We start from the raw sequence: 23,727 nt of genomic DNA, 5'->3' as shown, positions 1-23,727 counted from the left end.
GATGAAGACTAACCGAGACCTTTCCAAGCCACAGAGGGTAAATCTCCCCACGAGGGACAGCCAGACCCCCTGCCCCTTGATGCTGGCCCTGCTGCTGGGCTGCACACTGGGAACAAGCCTTGGGCTGCCAGGGGCACCGGAGACACCGGGGCAGGGGGTCTGTCTGTCCCTCGTGCTCCAGCACTGAACATTACTGGGTGAGGTGGCAGTGGGGTCAGGAGGAGAGGCAGTGCCCCAGTCCTTCCTCCCCACAGTGAATGCCTGGGGTGAAGCTGGCAGCAGCAGGGGACGGTCCCCACAGCTGCTGTGGTGGGGCTGTGGGTGATGAGTAGGGCTGCTAAGGTGTAGGATAGCTAGGGGCAGTCCCGTGCTCAGCAAGGACAGCAGGCTGGCGGTCAGGAAAGGCAGCAGGCAGCATGGAGGAAAAGCATCCACTTTATTACAGACCCTGGAAACGCCTGTGGCAGGTCCAGGACAGCTTGACACTGGATGTTTTCATTTGCAGCAAAGGGAAAGAGAAGAGGGGAACAAAACAAATCAACCCTACTCATGGCTCTTTGGTGCTAGAGAACACACGTCCGTGTCGGCAGAGAGATGCTGTGGGTGAAAGGGGCACCAGCAGAGAAGGGGAGACCCACACTTCCCCCTGGAAATGCACCCAGGGGGTGCAGGTATGTCACAGCCTGCACCCAGCAGCCCCGTCTGCATTCCCCTTCCTGCAAGGGCAGCGGCCCCAGGAGGGATCAGTGCCTGGAATGTCGTGGTGCCAAAGAAGGAGACAGGAGAGGCGCACGAAGCCGGGGCCCAGGTCCGGCTCTACTCTTCTCCTCGCTCAGCAGCGATGGGCTCCTTGGTCCACTTGTCTGTGAGCTCCTGGGATTCCCCGTAGCCCGAGGTGAGCAGCAGCCCCGCGCTGCCCTCCCCATCCGCAGCAGCTTCCAGGTCCAGCTCCTCGAAGGAGGAGCCGCTGGCTCCAGACTCGCTGTAGCTGTGCTCGCTGCGGTTGTCAGCCTCCTCCCGGCCACGACTGGTGGGGAAGGGCAGCAGGACAGAGGTGGCCACCGAGGTGTCCCTGCTGTCGGTCGTGGCCTCGATGCTGATGGAGCTGGCCTCGCTCATGGTGTCAGCCCCTGGGATGGAGAGAGAAGGGCAGGGTGTGAGTGCTGCAAGAGGAGGCTGGGTGCCACGTCAGCGTGTCTCTGAAGCCACCAAAGCCTGGAGAGTGCAGCAAAGCACCATTTGGGACCACCTGTAGGTCCCACCACCTCGTGACCTGACCAGGCAAGCAATGGGATGCTGGTGGCCTCGCTTGTGCCACGTGCCAGGGCTGACCCCCTGGCTTCCCAGAGGTGGACAGCGTTGTGCAGGGGGACGGGGCTGGGTGGAGGTGACCACATCCCTCCCTGCTTCCTGCCATGGGTGCTGCAGCGTGTGCCCTTCTTTCTTGCCCCAACTCCATGTCCTCTGACTTCCTGTGGTGAGCCAAACTGCCCGTGGGGATGGAGGAATGAAGGTGATCCCTGATTTGCCTGCGGTCATTGGCAAAGGTGCTGGCATGGAATAGCACAGGGTGTCTATGAGCAGGAGGAGGGTGCCCAGGGACTGGGAGCCCCCCCAGGCCAAGCCCACCACCCCTCCCTGTGTCACAATCTCATTAGCTCGGTCGACAACGCAATTAGGGAGTCGACAATGAGACAAGAGTGTCAAATTGAGACCGGCAGCTGAGTGCTGTTGCCGGAGCAACCAGCTGGGAGACAAAGCCCTCCTATAAAACATTAATCATTTTTAATTATGACATCACAGATTCACATTGTTAATTATGACAACAGCAGCAAACGTCGGCCAACCTTCCATCCCCCTGCTGGCTGGTGCTGCCTTCGCCACCTCCTTCCTCCCCTCTCCATCTTCATCCTCCCACCTCTCCACTTGGGAAGAGAGCAGGAATAACCCAACCAAAGGTGTAGGGGATCTGGGTGCTCAGCACTTTGGCTGCCTGGTCCTGCTCATGGAATCAATGCAAGACACATCTCCAGCCTCCCTAAATGGCCGGGGCACCTGGACCAGGGTGGGGAGCAGTGAGGACGGTGTGGGTGCTGCCCAGCCACCCTGCAGCATCCCTGTTGTTTGTGCCCCAGCCCAGCATGGTGACACCACCTGGAAGGCAGAAGGAGCACAGCCTGTGCCGACACATAGGGAGCACCTCAACGTGGAGAATGCATTTCCTCTAAGTTTCAAGAGGTGTTCAGCAGGCTCCTGGGGAGGTGCTCACAGGGATGCCCCTGGCCAGACAAGTCAGAGGAGAGCCTCCAGGAAAGGGCTGGAAGGCAGCGGGGCCCTGGAGCCAGTGGGATGAGTCCCATCCATGGCAAAGGCAGGCTCGGTAGCAGTAGGCCCCACTCCACACTGGGCAGGGCTGAGCAGAAGGGGACGTCACCACAGCTGGGGCACACTGGGGTCAGCCAAGGGGAGAGCATGTGAGGACCACTGTGGGCTTTCGGGGTTGGGGATGGGATGTGAAGAGAATGGTTGGGATGTGCAGCCCGATGCATCTTCACTGAGACTGTGGCTGGGCACCCATCCTCCAGCATATGGCACAGCAATGACTCCTCTCTCTCCCTGTGTGAAGCCTGAGAGCTCCTGGTCCCAGGCAAGGCTTCTCCAGGTCTCTACCTCAAAAAAAGTCAAATTTGCTCAAAAACCCAGTGTGGTGCCAGTGCTCTAAGGCAGCTCAGACACAGTCCACAGCAAGGCACAGAGCGTGGTGTCAGGGCTGAAGCTGCATCAGTTGCACCCACCACAGGTTCCTCGGAGAGCTGAGGGCACCGATCCTGCCAGGCCCTCCCCTGCCTGCACAGCATCTGCTCTGCGCCAAGGGGGCTGTTCTGGCTCCAAGCTGTCGTGTACCCACGCACTGCAACATACAAGAGAAGACAAGCACCGGCTTGGGATGCTGAAGATGGGTGAAGGCAACCTACGACTGCTGGCACTCTGCTCTGAGAAGACGGCTGTCCTCGCCCCCAGCTGCCTTGTCCCTGCCCCGCTCCGAGGGCGACAATAAATAGCCACGCATCCCTTCAGCCAGGCGCTTTTTCCCTGCTCTGTCACTTCGGATCATGTTTGAGCAGCCCCAGCTGGTACATCTGCCCGATGCGGCAGCCGTGTCCTCCTCTGTGCAGGACAGGGCTGGCTTCAGTGTGCGGGGTGAGGGAAGGAGCCATTGCTCCTGGGGGTGGGGAGCTTCCTTGGGTAGAGCCCTGGGGTGAGCACAGCCCTGGCTCTCCTCCCATGGGCACTACTGCTGCTGGCAGCCCTCACTTCCAGGAGCATCCACATCTCACAGCTGGCGCTTCCCTCCTCCAGCTTCCCCTTCCACAGCTGGAGGGAGCCTCCAGAGCTGGCTCAGCCCTTTGGGAAGCAGCCCCAAGTCTCTAGGGAGGGCCATGTGCACCGAAACCATCAGTGTCCATGTCAAGAAGGCCACTCCTGTTTGCTTTCTCCTCCATGCACTGCGGTGGGGTCATACTGAAGAGCACAACCCTGGCACCAAACCCTTCGAAAACAATTAAGTAGTAAATAACTAATCAGGATTGACACCAGACCCTGGAGAGCCATCAGTCGTTGTCTTTGCAAAGACCTCAGCGATGGCCCAGGAGGGACAGAGCTGGGGCAGGGGCAGCTGCACCACCCCGCTCATTGCACACGTGCTGAGCCGTGCTCAGAGCAGCAGCCAGCATCAGCTCCATGTGTGCAGGGGTGGAAAGCTCCAGCTCAGGCTCAGCAGCACAGCCAGCAGCTGCCTCGCTCAAAGCACAGGCACCCAGCACCTTGCAGGATGAGCCCCAAACCCTTGGGATTTCCCCAGTGTCTCCTATCAGTGAGCAGAGTCCCTCCAGGCCAACATCCCGAAGCCTGTCCGTGCTGTGTCATGGCATGTATCATCACACGTGCAGTGTGACCCCGCCATGCTACCGGGCTGGCACTGGCACAGGCAGGTGCTGGGGACACATTTGGGGCCGTGGCAGAGACACAGCGCAGACAGAGCGCCCTGAAAACGCCGCGACTGCAAAGCGCTGGGAAGCCACTCCAATTAGGCTCTTCATTCCAATGCTAAATGGACAGGGCTCTCAGAAAGCAATTCCCAGGCTTGCTTTTACGACCAACGCAATTAAGAATTAAAGCGATCCAAAACCAAAGATGTGTAAAAAGATTACCAGACCAGGGGCGAGGCGGTGAGGCGTGCTCCAGCCGCTGCACGCGCTCATGTTTCTTTCATGCCCGTTAGGCACACGTGGGTGCCTGGTGGGGCCATGGCCGGAGCCCTGCCTGCAGCCCACAGCCCACAGCCTCCATCACGCTGCGTCCTACAGCCATGTGAGCACGTGGGCCAGCACGGCAGCCAGCACTTTGGGTTACTATAGCACTGCTGTTCCGCGCCTACAGCGATTGTGGTCCCTTCCTGTATAAATACACCCAGGCTCCAACAGATCTCTGCGAGCAGATGCTCTCGGGCAACTCCACCACCAGCTACAGAAACCTGGTATTTAAGTTCTTCACAATCCCAACATGTAACAGATGAAGATGAGATCAAGAAAGATGTATGTGACAAGGAGAAAAACAAGCCCAGCTGCAAGCAAACGTGTCGGCACCCAGCTCTGCTTTCACAGCCACGGGCCGGCGGTGCTGCAGTTGCACCAAGAGTGGCTTTATCCTCTGCCATCAACAGGACTGTGTGCTGCCCAGGGCATGGCACGGGGTCAAGCTGTGCCACACTGCTCACAGTGATGGCATGAGGTGAACTGAGCCCTGGGCAGGAATCCAAACACAGCGCAGGCCCTGCTGCTCACAACAGCCAGGACACCAGGACGCCACCTGGGGAGGGCTGGTGACACACGGAAGAACAGAGGAGCCCAAGTGCCAGATGTGCTACCTGTGATATCAGTCTGGGTGTCTTCGACCTCGGCTGCTGCCCTGCTCTTCCTCTCCAGCTCCTTCATCTCAGGAACATAGAAGTCCCCTTGGCGGGCAAGGGGGCACACAAAATAGATGCGGTCCTCCTTGTAGATCTCAATCCTGGGGTGGGCACACAGCTTCCTCTCCTGGAAGAGAGCATCAGACTGTCAACCTCTGCGCACTCCGCCTCACCCCAACTGATTAGGACCCATCTGGCACCTTGGGCAGGAGTCCCAGTGCCCACCGTCCCCCCTGAGGTGCTCCTATTGGCAGCCCCCCACCATAGTGGGGTGCAGTCCCCAGAGGGGGGCCGTTTTGGGGATTTTTGGGGCACCTGCAGCTGCCCGCCACATCCCCATGCCCGCCTCTCAGCAAGGACCCACGGCAGGCGTAGTGCTTCTCTGCTAATTAATATAATCCAGAAGCAACAGCTCCAGCAGCTCCTTTCAGAAGCACAAGGGCAGGGGGTTGGAGATGAAGCCATGGCATTTCAGACAGCCTCCCCTCCGCCTCTTCCCTCATTCCTCCCCACGCCTGCCCCTGCACAGCACAGCCTGCTTCCTGCTGGGTGAGTAACCCAAACCCCCTGCCGTGCTTGCTCTTTTTCTATTTTTCCCCTTCTCAGGTCCCTGAGGACCTTTTCTTATTTCAGGAGCTCCAGCACCAGCAGCACGGGCCGGCATCCCAGTGCTCACAGCCCGGAGCTCCCACTTGCAGGCAGGTGAAATGCAAACACACGCAGATCAGCACTGTGTTAAATAAAAGCAAGCTGGGCTGTTTTTAGCAACAGAGCAGGGGCGGCTCATCTCACTCTTGCTTTTTAAGCAACAAGCCAGGCAAGCATCCTCCCCACCACTCTGCCCCTTGCTCCACCAACCACAAGCCCAACTTCAGCTCGTTTTGCTATTTTCAGTAACTCCAACACATACCCGAGACGGATATTTCCAAGATTCACAGGTTTCTTGGATGCATCCAGCTGCCCCCCCACCACTTAACACAGACAGGGACGACACAAAGGATCTCAGAGCAAAGAGAACCCTACTGAGTCCATTTTCCGAGCAGCCTAAAGCCTCAGGGCTGAGGGCAGGCCTCAGGACACCAAGGATGCCCAGTACTTGATTTCTTCCCAATTCACCCAATTTCTCCTAAAGCAGCTGGAGGGAAATCTCTGCCCATGCTGGGTGGCAGTCAAACAGACACTGGGAACACTGGTGCTGTGCCTCAGAGGGATGGCAGAGCTGGCACGTGGGATGGACACTGGGATGCCCAGCCAGCTCCAAGGGCTGAGTTCCAGGGGTCTGGGGCAGGGGACACTGGGAGCACTCTGCCCCCACCACTATAAACAGGCAGGATGAGCTTACTCCTTTCCCAGCTGCCTAATGTATGCTTTTGCAAATCAAGTTGCAATCCAGAACAGTGGTGCCAGCCCCTGCTGCTGCTGCTGCAGCTGCAGCCCAGAACAACCAGCCAACCAGGCTGTGTGGCCATCCTGAAAACAAGGGTCCCAAAAAAACAGGGGGCACCCTGAGTCCAAAGGCAAAGGCACAAGTGGGAAGTGAACTGGTGAAAACTCAACAACGTGGCAAAACAACAGAGGAGCTCAACAGGCAATAGAGGGCTTTGCGGCTGAGAAGGAAGCCCCCCGGCTGGTGTGAGGCCAACAGATGGAGCAGCAAGGTGGACACAGAGCCCTCAAGGCAGATGAAATGCAGGCTCGCATGGGTGGAGGAGCTCAGCAAGGTGCCACCAGCGGGAGGCAGCAGGCAGGCTTCTGGCAGGGCAGCAGGAGCACAGTAAGTGGGGCAGAGCGGGGACTCGCCTCTTCCCAAGGTCGTGTGGCACCAACGGCGAGCTCACCCTTCCTGCACTACTCACAGCTCCTTTCTGCCCTTCTTGGGGATCTGACGTGTCACCTTTGGGGGAGGAATGCATCAGATTTAAGAAGAAGTTCCTTGCTCGGAGGATGGTGAGGTGCTGACATAGCTGCTCATAGCTCCTCCCATCCCTGGAGGTGCCCCAGGCCATGGAGGGGCCCTGGGCAGCCTGAGCTGGGGGGCAGGCAGCCCACGGCAGGGGTGGGGGCTGTGAGGTCCCTTCCAACCCAAGTAATCTGTGATTACTGCATATGATCCATACAAGCCACACATACTGCACAGACCAATGCTTCCAGAGTCCATGGGTTTGATGTTGACACGTACGTCCGTTCCAGATACACCAATCTTCTGCTTCACACAGAGCCAACCCATTGCCCCACCTTGGGGGTACGTACAATACAAACCCAGACACAAAGAGCCCCAATTGCGTGGAACTGAAAATCAGGCACTAAAATTAGAGCTGGAGCTCAGCAAGCTGAAAGTGAGCCACCAGCCAGCCCTGCAGGGACGGTGCTGTATGCCACATCCTCCTCCTCTCCTTGCACGCCCCACGCTCAGTGTGTCATCCCGCCTTAGCTCACACCAGGAGCACTCTGCCACCAGGCCTGCACTGCTCCTGGCACTGCAGGGCAGCACTCCTCAGTGGGACAAGACTGGGCTCTGTCAGTGTCCACACAGACCTGCAAGGAGGGGCAGAGAGGACAAGACTCCACCAGTGGTACCCACAGACAGGCTGAGATGGTGGGCATAACATGGAGATGTGGACAGGGGGCAGGGCCAGCTGCTCTGGGTGGCCCCGTGGAGCAGAGGTGACACCAGGTGACCCCAGAAGTCTCCACCAGCCTCAGCTACACAGTTCTGGGACATAGCTCCTCAATGGGACGCAGCCACCTGCCCACAATACTGAGACAGCTCTGCTTGCTTCTTCCCTTCAAAGCTCTTTGAGCTGCAAGGCATTGCACAAACAGAAGATGATACTGTGACCAAGAAAAACGTGGGCTGTGGGAGCTGCGAAACGCCCGGCTTGAGCAAAGGGAGAGTTTTTCATTTTCACCTCTGCAGAGGCAGCCTGTCATGCAATTTACACCTCGCCCTCCTGGTGCCTCTGGGGGCTGAGGAGCTGGGAAGAGGCTGGTGTTGGTGTGGCTGAGCCGTGGGACTGATCCCAAGCGGGCTGGGGTTCACAGCCCTTGAGATGCAGGAAACAGCTTCCCAGGGGGGCTGGGAGCTGCTGGGAGCTGCTGGGAGCAGCATGGAGCCATGGATGCTCTTCTGCAGGATGGACATGGAAATTTCAATTCTGCCTTCCTCCAGCCTTGCCACACAGACATGCTCAGGACCTCTTCTCCCCTGCTCACACAGCACCTGCAGGAAAAGCCCTGCAGCGTGGTCAGCAGTAACTCCACCTGCAGAGAAGAGACCAAGAGAGAGCTGGTGTGTGCATCCCTGTGCTGTCAGGCACATATCTCATGCTCCCCACCATAGGACCTTCACCAACAGAAGGAACAGCAGACAGAGCACATAATTCACAGCAATGGGGTCCTCCTGCATCATGGGTATTGGTAGCAACTAGTCCTGGAGCAGAGAGTTTCAGAAACAAAGCAAGCGTTGCATTTGAAATAAGTTTACTTCCCCAGCTCCCTAACACTCACTGCCAACCCATTCTGCCTTGTCCCAGTGATGGGAGCTATTTCTCCACAGCTTGCTGGTGCTCTGCTTCGTGCTTCACACTCCTCTCACTCCAGCTCAGCTGTCTGGACCACAACCCTTCCTACCTGTCCTTCTCCCCATCACTTCCACATAGCAGCTTTCCGAAGGGGACTTTGGGTGTAACCACTGGAAAGCTCAAACACCAGGTTTTCATTATATGACAAGGAATCTGCATAAAGCCACATAGCTTCTTCTCACTCGACAAACGAGCTTTGGATTCCTGCTCCCATTCCCATTACCTTCATTGCTGCAGAGCACACAGCCCCAAGGTGCAGAGGAGCCCACAGGAGGCCAGGACCACAGCTGGAGGTGCTGCCTCCACGCTGCAGCACGGCTCTCCAGGGACCAGCGCTCGCCTTTCAGCCCTCAGAGGCTGCTTTTTCAGCATTAATCACAAAGCCGAAGAAGAGGTCGACGTGATGATCTCTGCCATCACGGATGACTGGAGCAGTGCTAAATTGCTTTGCTCTGTTGCCTTGGCAAGGCTGCCAGGAGCAGCAGCTGTGGCAATTTCTCTGCCTTGCGTCAAGGCAGAGCCTTAAAGCACCTGGCTGGGAAGGGATTCATTGCTGGAGTCTCCTACCTTACATGGGGCATTATGTGGTGAAAAGGAGCCACTCTGAACCATGCATTCTTGACTAGGCTGAGACAAACCTACAGCACAGCAACACATCAGCCATGGGATGCCCAGCAGATCCTAGTTTCTTGTGGGGAAAGACCTCTCACAGCTGAGAGCCTGGAGAGCCAAGGTGGATACTGGTACTGATAGTGATACTGGTACCAACCCACATGGATTTCAGATTTGACATTTGAGTGTTTGCCCTTCCACATCACAAATAATGGTGCTATTTTCAGTCCTCTCACATTTCTGATGAAACTCTTTCAGTTTAAAACTAGAGCCCCAGTGATGTTTTGGGAGCACGAGCTCCCAACCGTGCCTTGCTGCTGCCCACGGACACAGGAGATTTCAGTCACCAGAGCTCAGATCTGGGCTGTCTTCTCTGAATCTCAGAGCTCCACAGGCTTTCTGGAGGGTGTGCATCCCCAGCTGCTCTTCCACACCTTGGTGTCACCAGGACACATTCAGGACATGTACCACATTCACAACTCTGGAGACAAAATGGCACAATGGGATAAAGACCCTCCTGTCCTTCGTCGGAACAACCTCATCTTTTTGCAACACTCCTGGCTCTGACAGAAGACATTTCATGATGAGCTGAAGTCTGTCAGCCTCGCACCACTCCTTCACAGATGACAACACTGAAAAGGAGACTGTTTGAGGACTTCACCTTGCTGAACTTGTGCAGACCCAGCCACTAGCACAGAGTGTCCAATTCCCAAACAGGTTCTTGGTGAACGAAACAAGTCTTTCCCTCCCCACTGACAAGAAGTTCACATCAGCCTAATTTAGAAGACAAGAAATGCTACCACAGAGGAAGATCAGCCAGTTTCTAGCCTGGCTTGCAGAGCAGAAGGTAAGATGATCCTGATGTCCACCAGCCTGTCCCCAGCACATCTCTCTCAGACCCATCGGTGTGAGGTGCATCCCTGAGGCAGGAGGCTCTTCCTGCTGCCTGGCAGATGCAGCCAGAGGCAGAGGAAGGCTGCCCAACCTCCTGCTCTGTGCTTGAGCTGGACACAGCTGACAGGGATCACCCACAGCTCGAGGTGGCAGGATGCTCGCCCCGGTGACAGATGTCTCCTGTTTTAGAACTGGTGTTTTAAAGCAAGCCAAAACTCCAGGACAAGCTCCTTTCTGGATTTTTATCAGCCTGCGTAAGCAAACAAGAGAGACGTTTCCCTGCAGGGCTCCAGGAGCCCTGTCCAAGAGCTTATATCTCTTCCCAAAAAGCTGACGATCTGGAGGCCAACAGGAGAGAGTTGGTGATCCCAGCAAGCTCCAGTGCAACGAGCAGAAGAGATCAGCTAGCAGAACCCCAGAGTCGCTGGCCACATTCACAACCTGCCCCAGGGCATCCTTGAGGCAGGCAGTGCTGCTGGCCGACAGGAAAAGGCACAGAGACAGAGCCAGGTGCTGGAAACTCAGGCAGAGGTAGGGTGGAGAGGAGCCAAGGGCAGCCAACAAGCAGCACTGGGCAGTGATAGTCATGCCAGTGAGTCAGGCTGGCTTTGCACAGCCCAAGGTGGGTGTGGAGCCCAGGGAGGAAAACTGAGACCTGTGCTGTGACAGTGATGCCAGCCTCTTGCCTCTTCCATGCCCAGGTATAATAATGAAATAAATAATCATAGATACAGCACTATTTTGGCAGCTGGGCGTGCTGACAGCCCTCCCATCACACTCCTGCTCTTCCTCCTCCTCCCCAGCAGCCACGTCTCACTAGGGCTGTAGTATGATCTGGGAGGGGTGAGCACTACCAAGCGCTGTGGTACCAGGGCATGTGGGCAGGCAGGCAGGAGGGAAGAGGCTCACAAACCCTGCAACCCCAAAGCCCAGCTTTCCAGCAGCCGCAGGCAGCAGGAAAGGAGGGCGGCAGCTGCTTTGGTGGCCCCTGCAGTCTGGAAACTTCTCTTCTGCCAGTCCAGGATCACAGCTTTGACTGTGCAGATCAATCAGATGAAAACAGAGAGATTAGGAAACAGCACAGAGCCCAGCCAGATTTTGCCCTTCCAAGAGCCTGCTCCCCTCCTGCACTTCCCCAGCACTCCCACAGGCAAGGGAACACAGTGGGCAGGTCCTGCAGCAACGTGGGTCCATCTCCTGAGCCGGTCAGCACAGAGATACCAGAGCAAACCTGTCTCCCACACCAACCTCTTGATGAGCTTTTGCCAACTCACAGTCTGGTTATCAGATCTCACCCCAAACTGTGAGTCCACACGGCATGAACAGCAGAGCAGCTGGCCTCAGCAGATGATGGATATCCACCTTTCAGCATGTGAAGGAGCTGTCATCAGCTCCTGGCAGACATAAATCATAGCCAAGAGTGCCTGGCCAGGGAAAAAACATTGGTGCCCACCATGGGAGTGGGCCCATAGCAGCCCCACAGCAAGCACCTGGCAGCAATCATAAAATGTACCAGAAAATGACAGTCTTCACTACCCTTCTCACTGCTGACTTTTAGAAGATGAGATATGGAGAAACTGGCCATGTTTTTCCCATCCCAAAAGCTGTACCTACAGTCTGCTTCATGTAACTGCAGAACTGTTTGTCTGTTTCTGGCTCGTCACTATGATGGCTTGCCCACTGGGGCTAACATGCTCCTTTGATCTCTCACTCAAGCCAAACGTGGCAGAAGAGGTGATGAGAGAAGCCAGCTCGGGGCAATTGAATATGGCTCACCTTTGAGCTGAAGCCCACAGTGCAGCCATCTCTTCAGCCCACTGTGGTATGGCAGCAGGACAGAACATCTTGCTCCATGCAGCGGGGCAAAGAGGAGAGGTGCCATCTGCCTGTTTCTGTTGTGTTCTAAGCTGCCCTGGTCCGGCTGGAGCAGAGGCTGCAACGAGCTGCCATGTGCTTGGACAGCAACAGAACCAAAGGAGTCTTGGTACCGGGGCTGCCCAGTGTGCCCCAAAGCCTGCAGCAGTTGTGACAGCAGGACTGGATTTGGCCCTGTGCAGACACCCCTGGCCATCCCAGCAGCCACCAGACCCACATCTTGACCCAACAGGAAAGCACGATGCGATGTCTTCTCTCCCCCAACATTTTATATCTAACCAGGACTGAAAAATCGTAAGTTAGTCACAGCACAACTGTACTTTTTCTGGACATAAAAATGCCATTACTTTCAAGTCTATTATCTCGCTGCTCTGCGGGTTTCAAAGCAGGAGCTTCACAGCGATGGAAAGTGGGGCAGCCGGCGTTGGCTGGGAAGGAGGAGGATTTCTAAGCTGCAGTTTCGCATTTGTTCAGGCTCGTTTTGCTGTTTCACGAGGCCAGCACAGCTGGCAAAGGCTCAGAGGGGTATGGGGAAGAGCAGCCCAGGAGAAACTCATTAGGCCTCTGCTAAAATAATTGTGGAGAGACAGACCCAAGGATTAATTGACAAGCTGGCGAGGAGGGAAGGCCCAAAGGCTTGGGATGGTGTCACTGCCCGAGAGAGCTGAAGCCACCTCAAATGCCTGATGAGGAGCTGACTGCATCCTCCGGGATGCTCTATAAATACATTCGGGGGAAAGCACACGTACAGATTGAGCCCATGAAGAGATCTGACAGAAAAGCACTGTAGTATTTTACTCTCCCTCCTTGCCCAAAGCAAGCATTTCAGTGCTCTCTCTCTCTTGGACAGCCACGTGAAATATCCCTGCCTTTGTCCATGATCATTAATCCTCACTGCAAAGGCGATGGAGGAACAGATCTTTGTGCCTGAGTGGATCCGTCTGTGTGACAGTTTTGCATGGCTAAGTCTTCACAAGGCTGCAAAGTTGAAGTTTGCAAAGCTGCAACTAGGAAAGCATGGCAGCTTCTGCTCTGCTCCCTTCTGGGGGTGTAACAATGCCCACCTGAGGAGCGTTGTGCAACAGCACAGGACAGAGCAGCCACAAAGCTCTGTCTTCCAGGTTGTGGTCTCTCCAGGGCTGGAGCTGGGGATGAGCTGGCTCAGATGCTCCTGGGTGCTGCCCCAACCCCACAGCTTGCGCAGCCAGCCCCAGCAGACCAACTGTGTACACCCCACATGTCCCTCACACTGCCAGGATGTCCCACAGTCACAGCAAGGAGCAGCCAGACACCTCCCAGCCTGGGACAGGGCATCTCAGACCACAAAGGCCTCATGAGAGCACCCATCCTCGCCCCAGCAAGGGTCCAGCTGCCCCCAGCCTCAAGAAGAGGCGATGGCAGTGCCAGAGCACAGGACAAGGGTATGGCAGCCCACATCCCACACAAGCTGCTGCCCCAGCTGAGATGTGGCTGCAGCTGCATCTTGGGAGCTCCATGGCCGATGTTCACACTGAGTCAACAAGAAGTGGGGATAAAACGGTGATTTCACACATGAGACAGACAAAGCGTGGAGGCAGGGAGCCTCTGCGATTACTGGAGCGCAAAGCTGGCCAGAAAACCTCTTTCCTGCTCAAAGCAGCGATGCCTCAGAGCTGCAGTTTTACACCTGCCCCCATGCAGCAGAAGCAAAGCAGGGGAAGAGTGAGTGAGGTGGAGGTGCCTGAACAAACCTCCGACGTGAAGGGCGCTCAGCGCTCGGCCACAGGTCAGCTATCCGCCCGCCAGGACACTCAGCAAAGTGACAGCAGATGAGCAGCAGCCCGGGGCTGCCAAATTTCCCCCAGAGAAGTGGGAAAGTTGGGAAGCCTGCTGTGAATGGCAGGAGACGTGACGCAGAGCCCCAGCTCCCCATATGTTCCATTAGCCGCACAGGAGGAGCGCGCTGCTCTGCAGAATCAGGTTAGAGGCAGAACCTGGCTGCACAGTGCTGACCCCAACACGGGTCGGGAGGTGCCAGTACCACACAAGCCCTCCAAGTTCTCCACCTGCAGGAGGAGCAGGGCCCCTAGCTCCCATGGAGTGGGCAGTGCGGTGTGGGGGGCTGCTCGCATGGCAGCACAGAGCCCTTGGATGTCAGGGGAGGATATAGAAGCTTAGGGATGTGGCACGGTGAACAAGACCCCAAAAAAAGCCCTTTTGCCCTGCCCTCACACATGCTGCATCTTGGGCCTCCTTCTGAAGGCTTGGGGCACTCGTACTCACAGGACAGTTGCTGAAAACATACATTAAATAGAAATTGCTGTGAATGCATGAAGTGATGCGATCTGACACGCAGCTGGGGGGTGCCAGCTATCGCCAAGCCTTACTGCAGAGCGGCCGCCAACAACCAGCCATCAGCAGGGGATGAATACACCCACACAGACATCGAGACCCCCGGGCAGGACAGGGGGCACAGAGGGGCTGGGACTGTGCTGTGCCACCTGCTCTCAGCTAGGATCCAGCAGTGCTGGGCACACAGCACCGGCATGCAGTCACAGTGTCAGTGCTGGAGGGGAGATGGTGGAGATGGGTGGGAAAACCTTGCAGCTTGTCCTGATCCTGAAATCATCTTCCCCTAAAATGAGAGGAAACATAAAATGGAAGCATACGAGCTGGTTTTCCGAAAGGGGAATATAGTGACAAAGTGTGAGAAGGGGGTCCTGGCTCTCCCTTGCCTTTCCTAGCTCTGCTGCTGGCTGCCACTAGTGGGGCAAAGCTGGGATGTGGAGACATGGCCTGGAACACAGGGATGTGGCTTTCTTCTGACTCCCTGCTCTGGGCCAGATTGTGGTGCTGAGGTCAAGGAAAAGAAAAACAAACAACAAAAGACAAAGGGAAAAACTGCCATCCTACACTCTCATAGGGCCAAGCACACCTCCAAAACACCTCCCCCAGAATACAGACCCCTGCCCTGTGTCCCTGCCAAGCCCCAAGCCCACAGCCTGTCACAGTGTCAGCACTGGTCTCGTCTCTACCATCAAGATGTACAGGACATGCTGAACCCTCTGTGACTCTCCAAGACTTTCTTCCTATTCCAATTTGATGCACAGGGACCACTTTACCAGAAGCGTCCAACCATCCCCTGCCTCCCTGGGGCTGCCTCCCAGCACACGTGTTGGGAAGCACTGGGAAGAAAACTGCCAAAGCTCAGGGCCAGGGTCACTTCTGCCACCCCAGGCATTGCTCATCCCCTCAGGACAAGCAGGAGGGGACAATGGGACATGTACTGGTTCCCAGCTGCAGTATAACCAGCAGCAACCAACCCAGCAACAGCCTGCAGCCCCCGGCGCTTGCACAAAACAAGCTGGTATTTTACAGGGCTTCATTTGCAGAGCCTGAAATAAACAAACAAAATCAGCTGGGAGAAGGAATTTAAGCAGGAAAATGTCACAATAATTGAGCGCTCTGTGCAGCTGCCAGCCCTCTGACCCCCAGCTCCTCTCGCACAGTCCTGCAGAAAGGATGCTCTGCAGTTCTGCCTTTAGAATGCAGACGGGCTGGGATGGGAACACAGCTCTGAAGACAATCATTTATAATAACAAGCAGAAGAAGTGTGACCTTGGCAAAGCTGAATAAAGCCAGAAGCTGTAGGAACAGGGGTAAGGGAAACAAAAGGAGAAGTAGGAGATGCTACAGTGCCATGTAAGCTCCGGGCACTGAGACCCCGCTGTGGGTTCCCAGTCCTTTGTGGACAGAACAAGGGAGGATGTGCCCTGAGAGCCATCAGCACCCCACCAGGCCATGGCTGAAATCAAGTGTCCTCTCCTGCAGGTGGCACTTCAGAGAGGCTCCTGAGCTCGAAATGGGATAAAAACAGGAACCCCGAAGAGATTGGAAAATATGTCAGTGAGGCTTTACAAGCCCTGTACATTTGATGAGAAAAGAGAAGAGTAAAAGAGATGACTGCATCCTAAACTACCTCAGCCGACAGGAGGAACAGAGCTCAGCCAACAGGCGCTTCAAGCCAGTGGGTAAAGGAATAATGAGATTCCCTGGCTAGCAGCAGAAACAAGGCATGAGTGCAGCCTTCCCAGCAGCAACACCTGGCACAGGGACTTGGGAGCACACTGGGGTGCCCTGCAGATGGAGCAGGAGCTCTGTAGTACTGCAGAGCACCTCTCCTTCCCTGCTCCACTTGCATACCAGCCTTGGTTAGAGCACACACCTCCACCAGCCCAAGCCTCCTACCCAAAATACCAGGGAAAGAGAGCTGCTGGCTCCAGCAGTCACCTGGGGCTGCAATTAGTGCCTCTCTGGCTGCCCACGGAGCCCCAGGGACAGGCAATGCCAGGCTGCCCACTGCGCAGGGCTCGCCAAAGCAGTGCATGCAGCCCTCTGCAGAGAGCTAATTAAACCTGAGCCAGAATAAACACTGCTTGAAATGGCAGGAGGTCGCCGTTTAATAACCGGCTCCCTGAGCTGCTGGGGATGGTCACTCCAGGAATGGGCTTTGTGGGAGCTCTCCATCACCATCCCAGAGTGGCTGGGGGCACCAAGGAGCAGCCGCTGCCATGCTCAGAGCCCAGCACAGAGCCAGGAGTGGGCTCAGACTCCAGCTGGACAGACCCCAGCTGTCACCTGCCTATGCACAAACCCTGGCCATGGGACATCTTGGCCACGCCGTGTCCTGCACTGTGCCAGCCCATCTGCCTTCAGTCTCTCATGAAGGGAAATATCTCCTTCAGATTTTACTGTTTCTTAGGCAGAGGGGTCAGGGCTGAAGCCAAGGCAGGCTGTGCACTGCAGCACAGCGTCCTGTCCCCCAGTCTGGGAAGGGCACTCTGACCTGATGCTCAAGGGCTGCTCCCACCACCCTGCTCTCAGCCAGCCCCCAGCCCTGGCACCTTCCCCCAGTGCACCTCCCCAAATCCCTTCTCTATTTCTCAACAACCCCAATGCCCTTTCCCCACCCTCCCTCCCACACCTCTTCTCTCCCTCCACTCCCAATTCTCATGACTACACTTGAACCAGTTCCCTTGCCCACTCTGCTCTGTCACTGCCCATCTGCACTCCCCAGATGCTGCCAGGAGCAGAGGATCCTGCACCTCACACCTGACCCCAGATTACATTAACAACCATGCTGCTTAAAGTGGTTGCAGCGTGAAATAAATAAATAAAGCAGAGCTGTCTCGCTGCCGTCTGGGGTTGCTCAAGGGAGCTGGGCACTGGGGGTGGGATGAAGGATGCTATTTGGAGAAGCTGTCTCCATGGCAACCCCCATTCCCACCACAAACCAGGCACAGGTCGCCTGTTTCCATGAAAGTTTCCCCCCTCTCTCCTTCCCCTTCCCCAGCCAGAGTCAACACCACCTGAGCTGGGAGCAGCACTACTCACAGGTCCTGGCCAGGCAGCACAGACAGGTGCCAGTATCCCAAGTCAGGCTTGGGGCTCCTCCCATTGCACCCTGAGACTCGCTGGGGCTGAGCGATGCTCTCTTCCCTGTGAACCCAGTGCAGGGGTGGTGGTGCTCGTGTTGGAGGTGTGCCTGAGGCCAGAGCACTTGGTCTGGTCTAGATGGCAGGGATCGAGATGTGTCCCATCCTTTCTGAACACTGCTCAGCATGCTGTGTGGGATTTCAGATGATTATTTTGTTTAATAAATGGCTGCTCTCCTTAAAAGCCACAGGGTGCTCCCAGCACAACCTATGGGTCCCTTTCCAGCCTCAATTTCAGGCGCAGATTTGTTCACCAGCACCTGTCCCCAAGCAACGGGGTGCCCTCCCCACGTCACAAGCCTGCTGCCCCCTCCCCGTGTGTCTCCACCACAGCCATGTGTCCTTCACAGGGCTGGCAGCACTCTCTACGCCTCCACACTGAAGCAGCCAGCACGTCCCTGGGAGGGGACAGAGAGGACAGGGCACGAGGAGGAGGACACACATCACAGGGCACAGCAGCAGTGGTGGCAGCCGGGGTTTGGGCATCCCTGGGCAGACACCATCCCCAGGAGCACGGCCAAGGGCTGGCACCCAAGCAGCGATCCCGTAGTGCGGCGCGGGCTGGAAGATCCGCATGGTTCTCCTGCAGGGCTGGGAGTTTCGCCAGGAAAAGCAAGTTTATAAATAGTGAGCTTCAACACGAACAAACGAAAGCGACGGAACTCGACAGCCAGATAAGCTGCAGGCTGAGCACCGTCCCCGCCCCGGCATCCTCCCTGTGGAGGAAAGATGTTCCCCTTCCTTCCTCTACCCAGCAACCAGAACCCTCTGCAAAGCCCCAATCTGCAGGTATCACGTCCCATGAGCTGCTCAAAAACACGCTTGCCACGGCTGCACTGGCAGCAGGAGCAAGCTAGCAGATGGCTCCCAAAGGACAGGGAGCAGGGAGTGCAGTCACTGCTCACTGCATGACACTCCTTGTGCCACCAATGCTTACCTTGATGTAGGTGTCCAGGGCTGGGTGCACACGGTTGACTGCGAGATGGATGGACAGAGGTGTGGTGAACGGGAAGCTTGCCATGACCACATGGCTGGGCGTGGGGAAGGTGAAGATTTTGAAGCCGTACTTCTGGAACCGTCTGATCTGCTCTTCTGATGGCTTCGCATCCCCCTCGCTCAGAATTCGGCCGATGGCAAAGCGGCACTTCTCAGGAGACACCTGGTGGAAGGGACAGAGGAGCAGCATCAGGAGAGCAGCTGAACACCATCCAAGACCCAGGAGATCAATACATATCAAGCTGGTACCTGCTCCCCACAGAGCCTGACCCAGCCTCAAACCAGCCATGCTCTCCAGGACAAGAGTGCAGCGCAGGCACACGCTGGCTGCTTGACACTTGGCAGCCATGCAGAAAGCACATCTCGTGGCCTCCGCCACAGCGCCCCACTTTATAGGGGTGGGGAAACTGAGGCAGAGAGCTGCTGTCACCTCCACATGGCAAAGCACACCCAGGTGGAGGTGTCCTTTTATGTTTCTTCAAAGTCCCAGCTCTCAGCTCACTGTGTGACACACTGCAGGGACACACCGGGCACAGGGAGGCCTGCCAGCTGCCCCTGAAGCTCTCCAGGCTGCTGGACAGACAGAAGACAGAAGGTCAGCAACCAGGAGAGCTGCCTTCTGCTGCCTTCAGAGCTGGAGGGCCACAGCCTCCAAGCTCACCCTGAGCAAGGCTGCACAACTCCCCAGACACCGCCAGGATGTCTGATAGCAGCAGTGAAATGGACAGACGGACACTCTCCAGCAACCAGCATCACAGGACTCTCATGCCTCCCCTGCCCCTCAAGCATCCTCCAGCACTGCATGAAAGATGGGACATCCCAGAGAGGAAATGAGCACAGAGGATAAGAGAAAAAACAAGAGCAGAGCATCAGGAGCAGCAGCATCCATCAGCAGGCAAGATGGCTCACTCTTGCCCTCGTGTGCTGCAAGAAGGAGCTGCAGATGGGCTCTGTGCAGCACCCCGGGAAAGGCTGGAACAAGGAGATTCTCCTCCACAGAGCAACAACTCCTGTTTTGCTGCATCGGACAAGGGATGAATGGCATCCATAATAGAAAGTGAAGCTGCTCTTGGTCTCCAGTGCATCACAGGGTCCCTGTTGTGGGTGCAGGAAAGCCCCAGCATCCCCAAATCCTCGCACAAGAACAGATAATTGCCAAGAAGAAAGGTTCAGCAGACACCCCATCTGCCCCAGCTATGGGATCAGAGCAATGAAAAACAGACCAGACACTGAGCAAAGACCCAAAGAACCAGGAAGGTGACTGTCCCTGCTCACTGGAAGTGCTATAGCTGGCCAAGTGCCACATACAGCATCTTCAGTGCACACAAAGTCAGGAAGTGAATCTCCTCCTGGGCCACATCCCCATCCAATGCAGAGTCAAGACAACAGGGCACCTGAGGCACACCCAGGAAGAAGTGAAAGGAACTCCTTTGCACTTTATGACCATGTCCCTCAGCCTTACAGGCAGTGTGGGAGTGCACTGGGGAGCATTTTGGCCTCATCCACCAAGCACTGGGGCAGGGCTGGGTGCAGAGCACCAGCAGGCAAGGGGCCCCAGTGCATGCCCCAGGCTGAACTTGGGCAGAAGTGCTGGGCTGGAGCTGAGCAGCAGCCTGCCTGCCACATCAAACCCCTGCTGAGCAGCTATTTTTGTCCCTGCCAGAGGTGGGAGAAGCCTTTTGGGTTGCTAAATATTGAATAAAAAGGAAAAAAAAAAAGAAAAAGAGAGTATTAATATTAATCTTGTCCATTAAGACGCTTATAGCACTGCTGGCAGGGGTTCTGCAGCACTCAAAGCCACCAGCAGTGCTTTTCCTGCTGTTCCCCTGCTCTGGCGGTCCTGCCTTCCCTCCTCCAGGGTCACAAGCCAGCCCATGAGCAGGGTGGCCAGAGCTGCAGACACCCAGCAGGAGCCCAGCAGTCACCTTACTCTTCCTGCCACAGCACCAGGACCAGCAGACAGCCACAGCGTGAGCCCTGGACCCAGTTCTGTGCTCCCCAACGCTAGGGAGGCATGGACAGAGCAGAGGAGCCCAGGGAAGGGCCACCAAGTGGATGATGGCATTGGAGCATCTCTCCTGGGAGGAGAGGCTGAGAGAGCTGGGAATGCTCAGCATGGAGAAGGGGAGGCCCAGGGGCTCTTGTCTGTGTCCAAAAGTCCTGCAAGGAAGGGGCAGAGAGCACAGTGCCAGGCTCTGTCAGTGGTGCCCAGGGGCAGTGGGAGGCAGTGGGCACAGCCTGGAATATACGAGGCTCTCCCTGAGCCTGCAGTGCACCCCCCGAGCTGCACTGGCAGATGCATGCAGAACCATCAAAGCTCAGGTCCATACAACATAGAAAGGGAATTCCTGCCACCATGCAGAGCCCTGGCACCTCATGCACCTCCTGCCATCCCTGCCTGATTCTTTTCTAACACTCGTTCTTCTGAAGTCACTGCTGACACTTCTGATGCACAGGCAGGCACAGCCTGCAGGGTGGCACCCAGCACTGCCCCACAGCCTTCCAGCACAAGCCCACCCAGAGGCCTTTCATCCTTCAGCAGGTTCCAGTGTGCTTTGCTTTGCAGTTACAGTGCTGTTTCATCAGCCAAGAGACTTCAGCATGCACCTGCTGAGGCTTCAGTGAGAACACTCAGGGGATTAAATGACTACAAGGAAGCTCAGGGACAGCAGCAGAAACAAGAGGAGGAATGTGGGTATGGATCCAGCAAGCCAAAGAGACCACCTGCTTTGAGATCATCTGTGCAGATGTTCAAGAAATGCAGCGGTGTGCCACATGTAGGGACATGGTTTATTGGGTAAGGTGGTAATGGGTTCATGGTTGGACTTCGTGATCTTTAGAGGTCTTTTCCAACCATAATGACTCTATGAATCTATGACTCTATGAGGCACAGAGCTGGGGAATGCCTTGCCATGAGATGACATGAGGCACCAGGTTCTGCTCTATATCCAGAGCAGAGGTAAGGCTTGGCCAACAGAAGATGTCAGTGACAGCAAGCTTTCGTCACCTGACGAGGATTACCCAAGAAACCCTCAGCTTTCAGGTGCCTTGGCACACAGATCACCCTTTGCAGCTCTGGAGACCTGACGGGCCCCCAGTGCTCTCCAAAGCAGGACAAGCCACAGGTGCCTCTGGCACCATCAAGGGGCTGCCTTGCCCCAGCCTTACCGTGTGCGGGTTGTCGTAGTAAACACCAATGGAGCAAAGCTTCGAGGAGATGCTGCAGCCATCAGTGAAGAGCTGCCCCGACTCTCCATAGGGGCCCACCCGGAACTTGTAGGCCAGTGTGATGCTGCCGACGGGCGGCGAGCCGGCGCTCACCACCACCTCTGTGAAGAGCCCTGAGTAGACGGCGAAGGCAAAGATGGTGAGCAGCAGCAGCACGACCAGCACTGCGATCAGCCCGAGGAGCATCCAGTCGGACATGATGGATGGGTGGTGCCTCATCCGTCCTGTGCGCTGACAGCGAGAGCAGAAAGCAAAGAGAAAGGGAGTTCAGGCAGTGCTTGTACAAAGTGCTCAGTATATAAACCCTCTGCCAAGCTCCCCTGTTCCAGCTGGGTCACCAGACACCAATTATGTTGCTGTGGTGCTTCCCAGCAATTAAGTGGTTGTGGGGGTGGGGACAGAAAGACACTGTCCTCAATACCAGGAATCATCCTCAGCACCAGGAACCATCTCCAGTACCAGGAACATACAAAACAGCCTGCCTACAGCCTGTGCCTGAGGGGGATTGACATGCAGTGAGGCTGCATCACTGCACGGAGATCGTCTGCACAGTGCTGGGCTGGAGATTATGGCTCCATAACCAAATAATTTCTTGTTTCCACAGTGCAGACTCTGCATTTGGGCCATGACCCTTTGCCTAAAGGCCTTGGGCTGCAGCAGAGGATTTGAAGAACTAAGAAAGGATGGAGCTGGTTTGGGGCTGAGCCCCATGCATCAGGATCAGAGCAAGAGGCCCAGGTGGAAGAGCATCCCCACCACACCACGCTGCAGTACATTGCTACTTTTCAGTACAAATGGCTTTTTTTCATCTCCAAGTTTCTACAACCCAAGCCTTCCTGTTCTGCCCCACAGTGCTCCTCCCAAGTGGGCCACGGCTCAACCTCTCCCCAGCATGCCCTGGGGACAACAGTTAAACCCAGCACAACAGAGCTGTTTGTGCCATGCCCTCCCTCAAAGGACAGCACTGATGACAAGGGTTGTTTGCCACAATCCTTCGGGATTCCTCGCTGCAGCAGTGCTTGAAACCCACACTGCAAATAAACAATCTGCCTCAAGCTTGGTGTGACAAACACACTTTGTCCAAGAGGAGCTTTCCACCTCCGCCACTGTTTGCTCAGCTGAGGAGGAATCACATCCTGGTAGAGGGGCTCAGCACGGCGCTCACCAGCCCCACTCACCTGCGAGCCAGCCACGTTTGGCTAGGAGCTGCACATGATCTTTCCCCCACACAGCCGCAGGCCCCACACCTCTGCAACAGGAAAAAATACATGTCACTGCTTCCTCCCCAGCGCAACGGAGCAAATGCAAAACTCATAGGGACGCAGAACCGCATCCAACCGCGCCCGAGGTGCAGCGCTGCCCCATGTGCGAGCGGGAGGAGCGCCCTCCGAACCCCTCTTCCTGCGGCCCCGCGCGGGGATCCACGCACGACAGCGAGGCCGCGCAGCAGGCACGGACGCGGAGGGGCTGTGGGTGCGGCTCCCCAGCGGCCACATCGGGGGAGCGCGGAGCACCGAATCCACGCGTGACTTCCGCGGCCCGGGGCCGCCCTGCTCCGCGCACGCGTGGGTTTTGCCGCGTCTCCCCGGCCGTGCCCTGCCGGGCTCTGACCCCGGTGGGCCCGGAGAGGCTCCGGGCCGTAGCGGGACCCGGGCGGCGACACCGTCCTCCCCGCCGGGTCTCCGCCGCCCGTAGGCAGCCCCGAGCCGCCGCCCGCCATCTCGGAGGGGCCGGAGCGGGGCCACCCTCGCGCTGTCAGCTCGGCCCGGCGCGTCCCAGCCGGGCCCGGCGTCCCAAGGGCCAGCCCCGCCCCGCCCCGCAGAACGCCGCAGCGACAACAGACAGCTAGGAGCCCCGCTACACCACGGACAGCCCCGGCGGGCTCCAGGCACCCACCTGGGCCGGGCGAAGACCCCACCGCCGCCGCTCCGCACCCCGGCCCCGCCCCGGCCCGCCCCACGCGGCTCTGCCCCCGCCCATCGCCTGCACGGAGCGGCTCGGGAGCGCGCGATCAGGCGGGGCTTCCGGCATGGGCGGGGCTTCCGGCAGGGGGCGGGGCTTCAGACGGGGACGGGCGGTACTTTCCGCCTGCTGGGGG

General features: G+C 56.9%; 1 protein-coding gene across 1 annotated transcript; it reads right to left on the bottom strand.

Annotated features, from left to right (window-relative positions):
- Nucleotides 1–417: 417 nt before the first annotated feature.
- Nucleotides 418–23,629, bottom strand: TEX264 (testis expressed 264, ER-phagy receptor). Its single transcript, XM_048957597.1, has 6 exons — nucleotides 23,526–23,629; nucleotides 22,808–22,878; nucleotides 21,570–21,860; nucleotides 18,343–18,564; nucleotides 4,928–5,096; nucleotides 418–1,130 (listed from the first exon to the last, which is right to left on the bottom strand). The coding sequence occupies exons 3-6, from the start codon at nucleotides 21,846–21,848 to the stop codon at nucleotides 817–819; spliced, it is 984 nt and encodes a 327-aa protein (XP_048813554.1). The 5' UTR covers nucleotides 21,849–21,860; nucleotides 22,808–22,878; nucleotides 23,526–23,629; the 3' UTR covers nucleotides 418–816.
- Between the last annotated feature and the right edge of the window lie 98 nt (nucleotides 23,630–23,727).

Source organism: Lagopus muta, chromosome 11 (genome assembly GCF_023343835.1).
Source record: "Lagopus muta isolate bLagMut1 chromosome 11, bLagMut1 primary, whole genome shotgun sequence".
Lineage (NCBI taxonomy): Eukaryota > Metazoa > Chordata > Aves > Galliformes > Phasianidae > Lagopus > Lagopus muta.
Note: the sequence above shows the minus strand (reverse complement) of the source record. Positions and strands in the feature narration are given on the sequence as shown.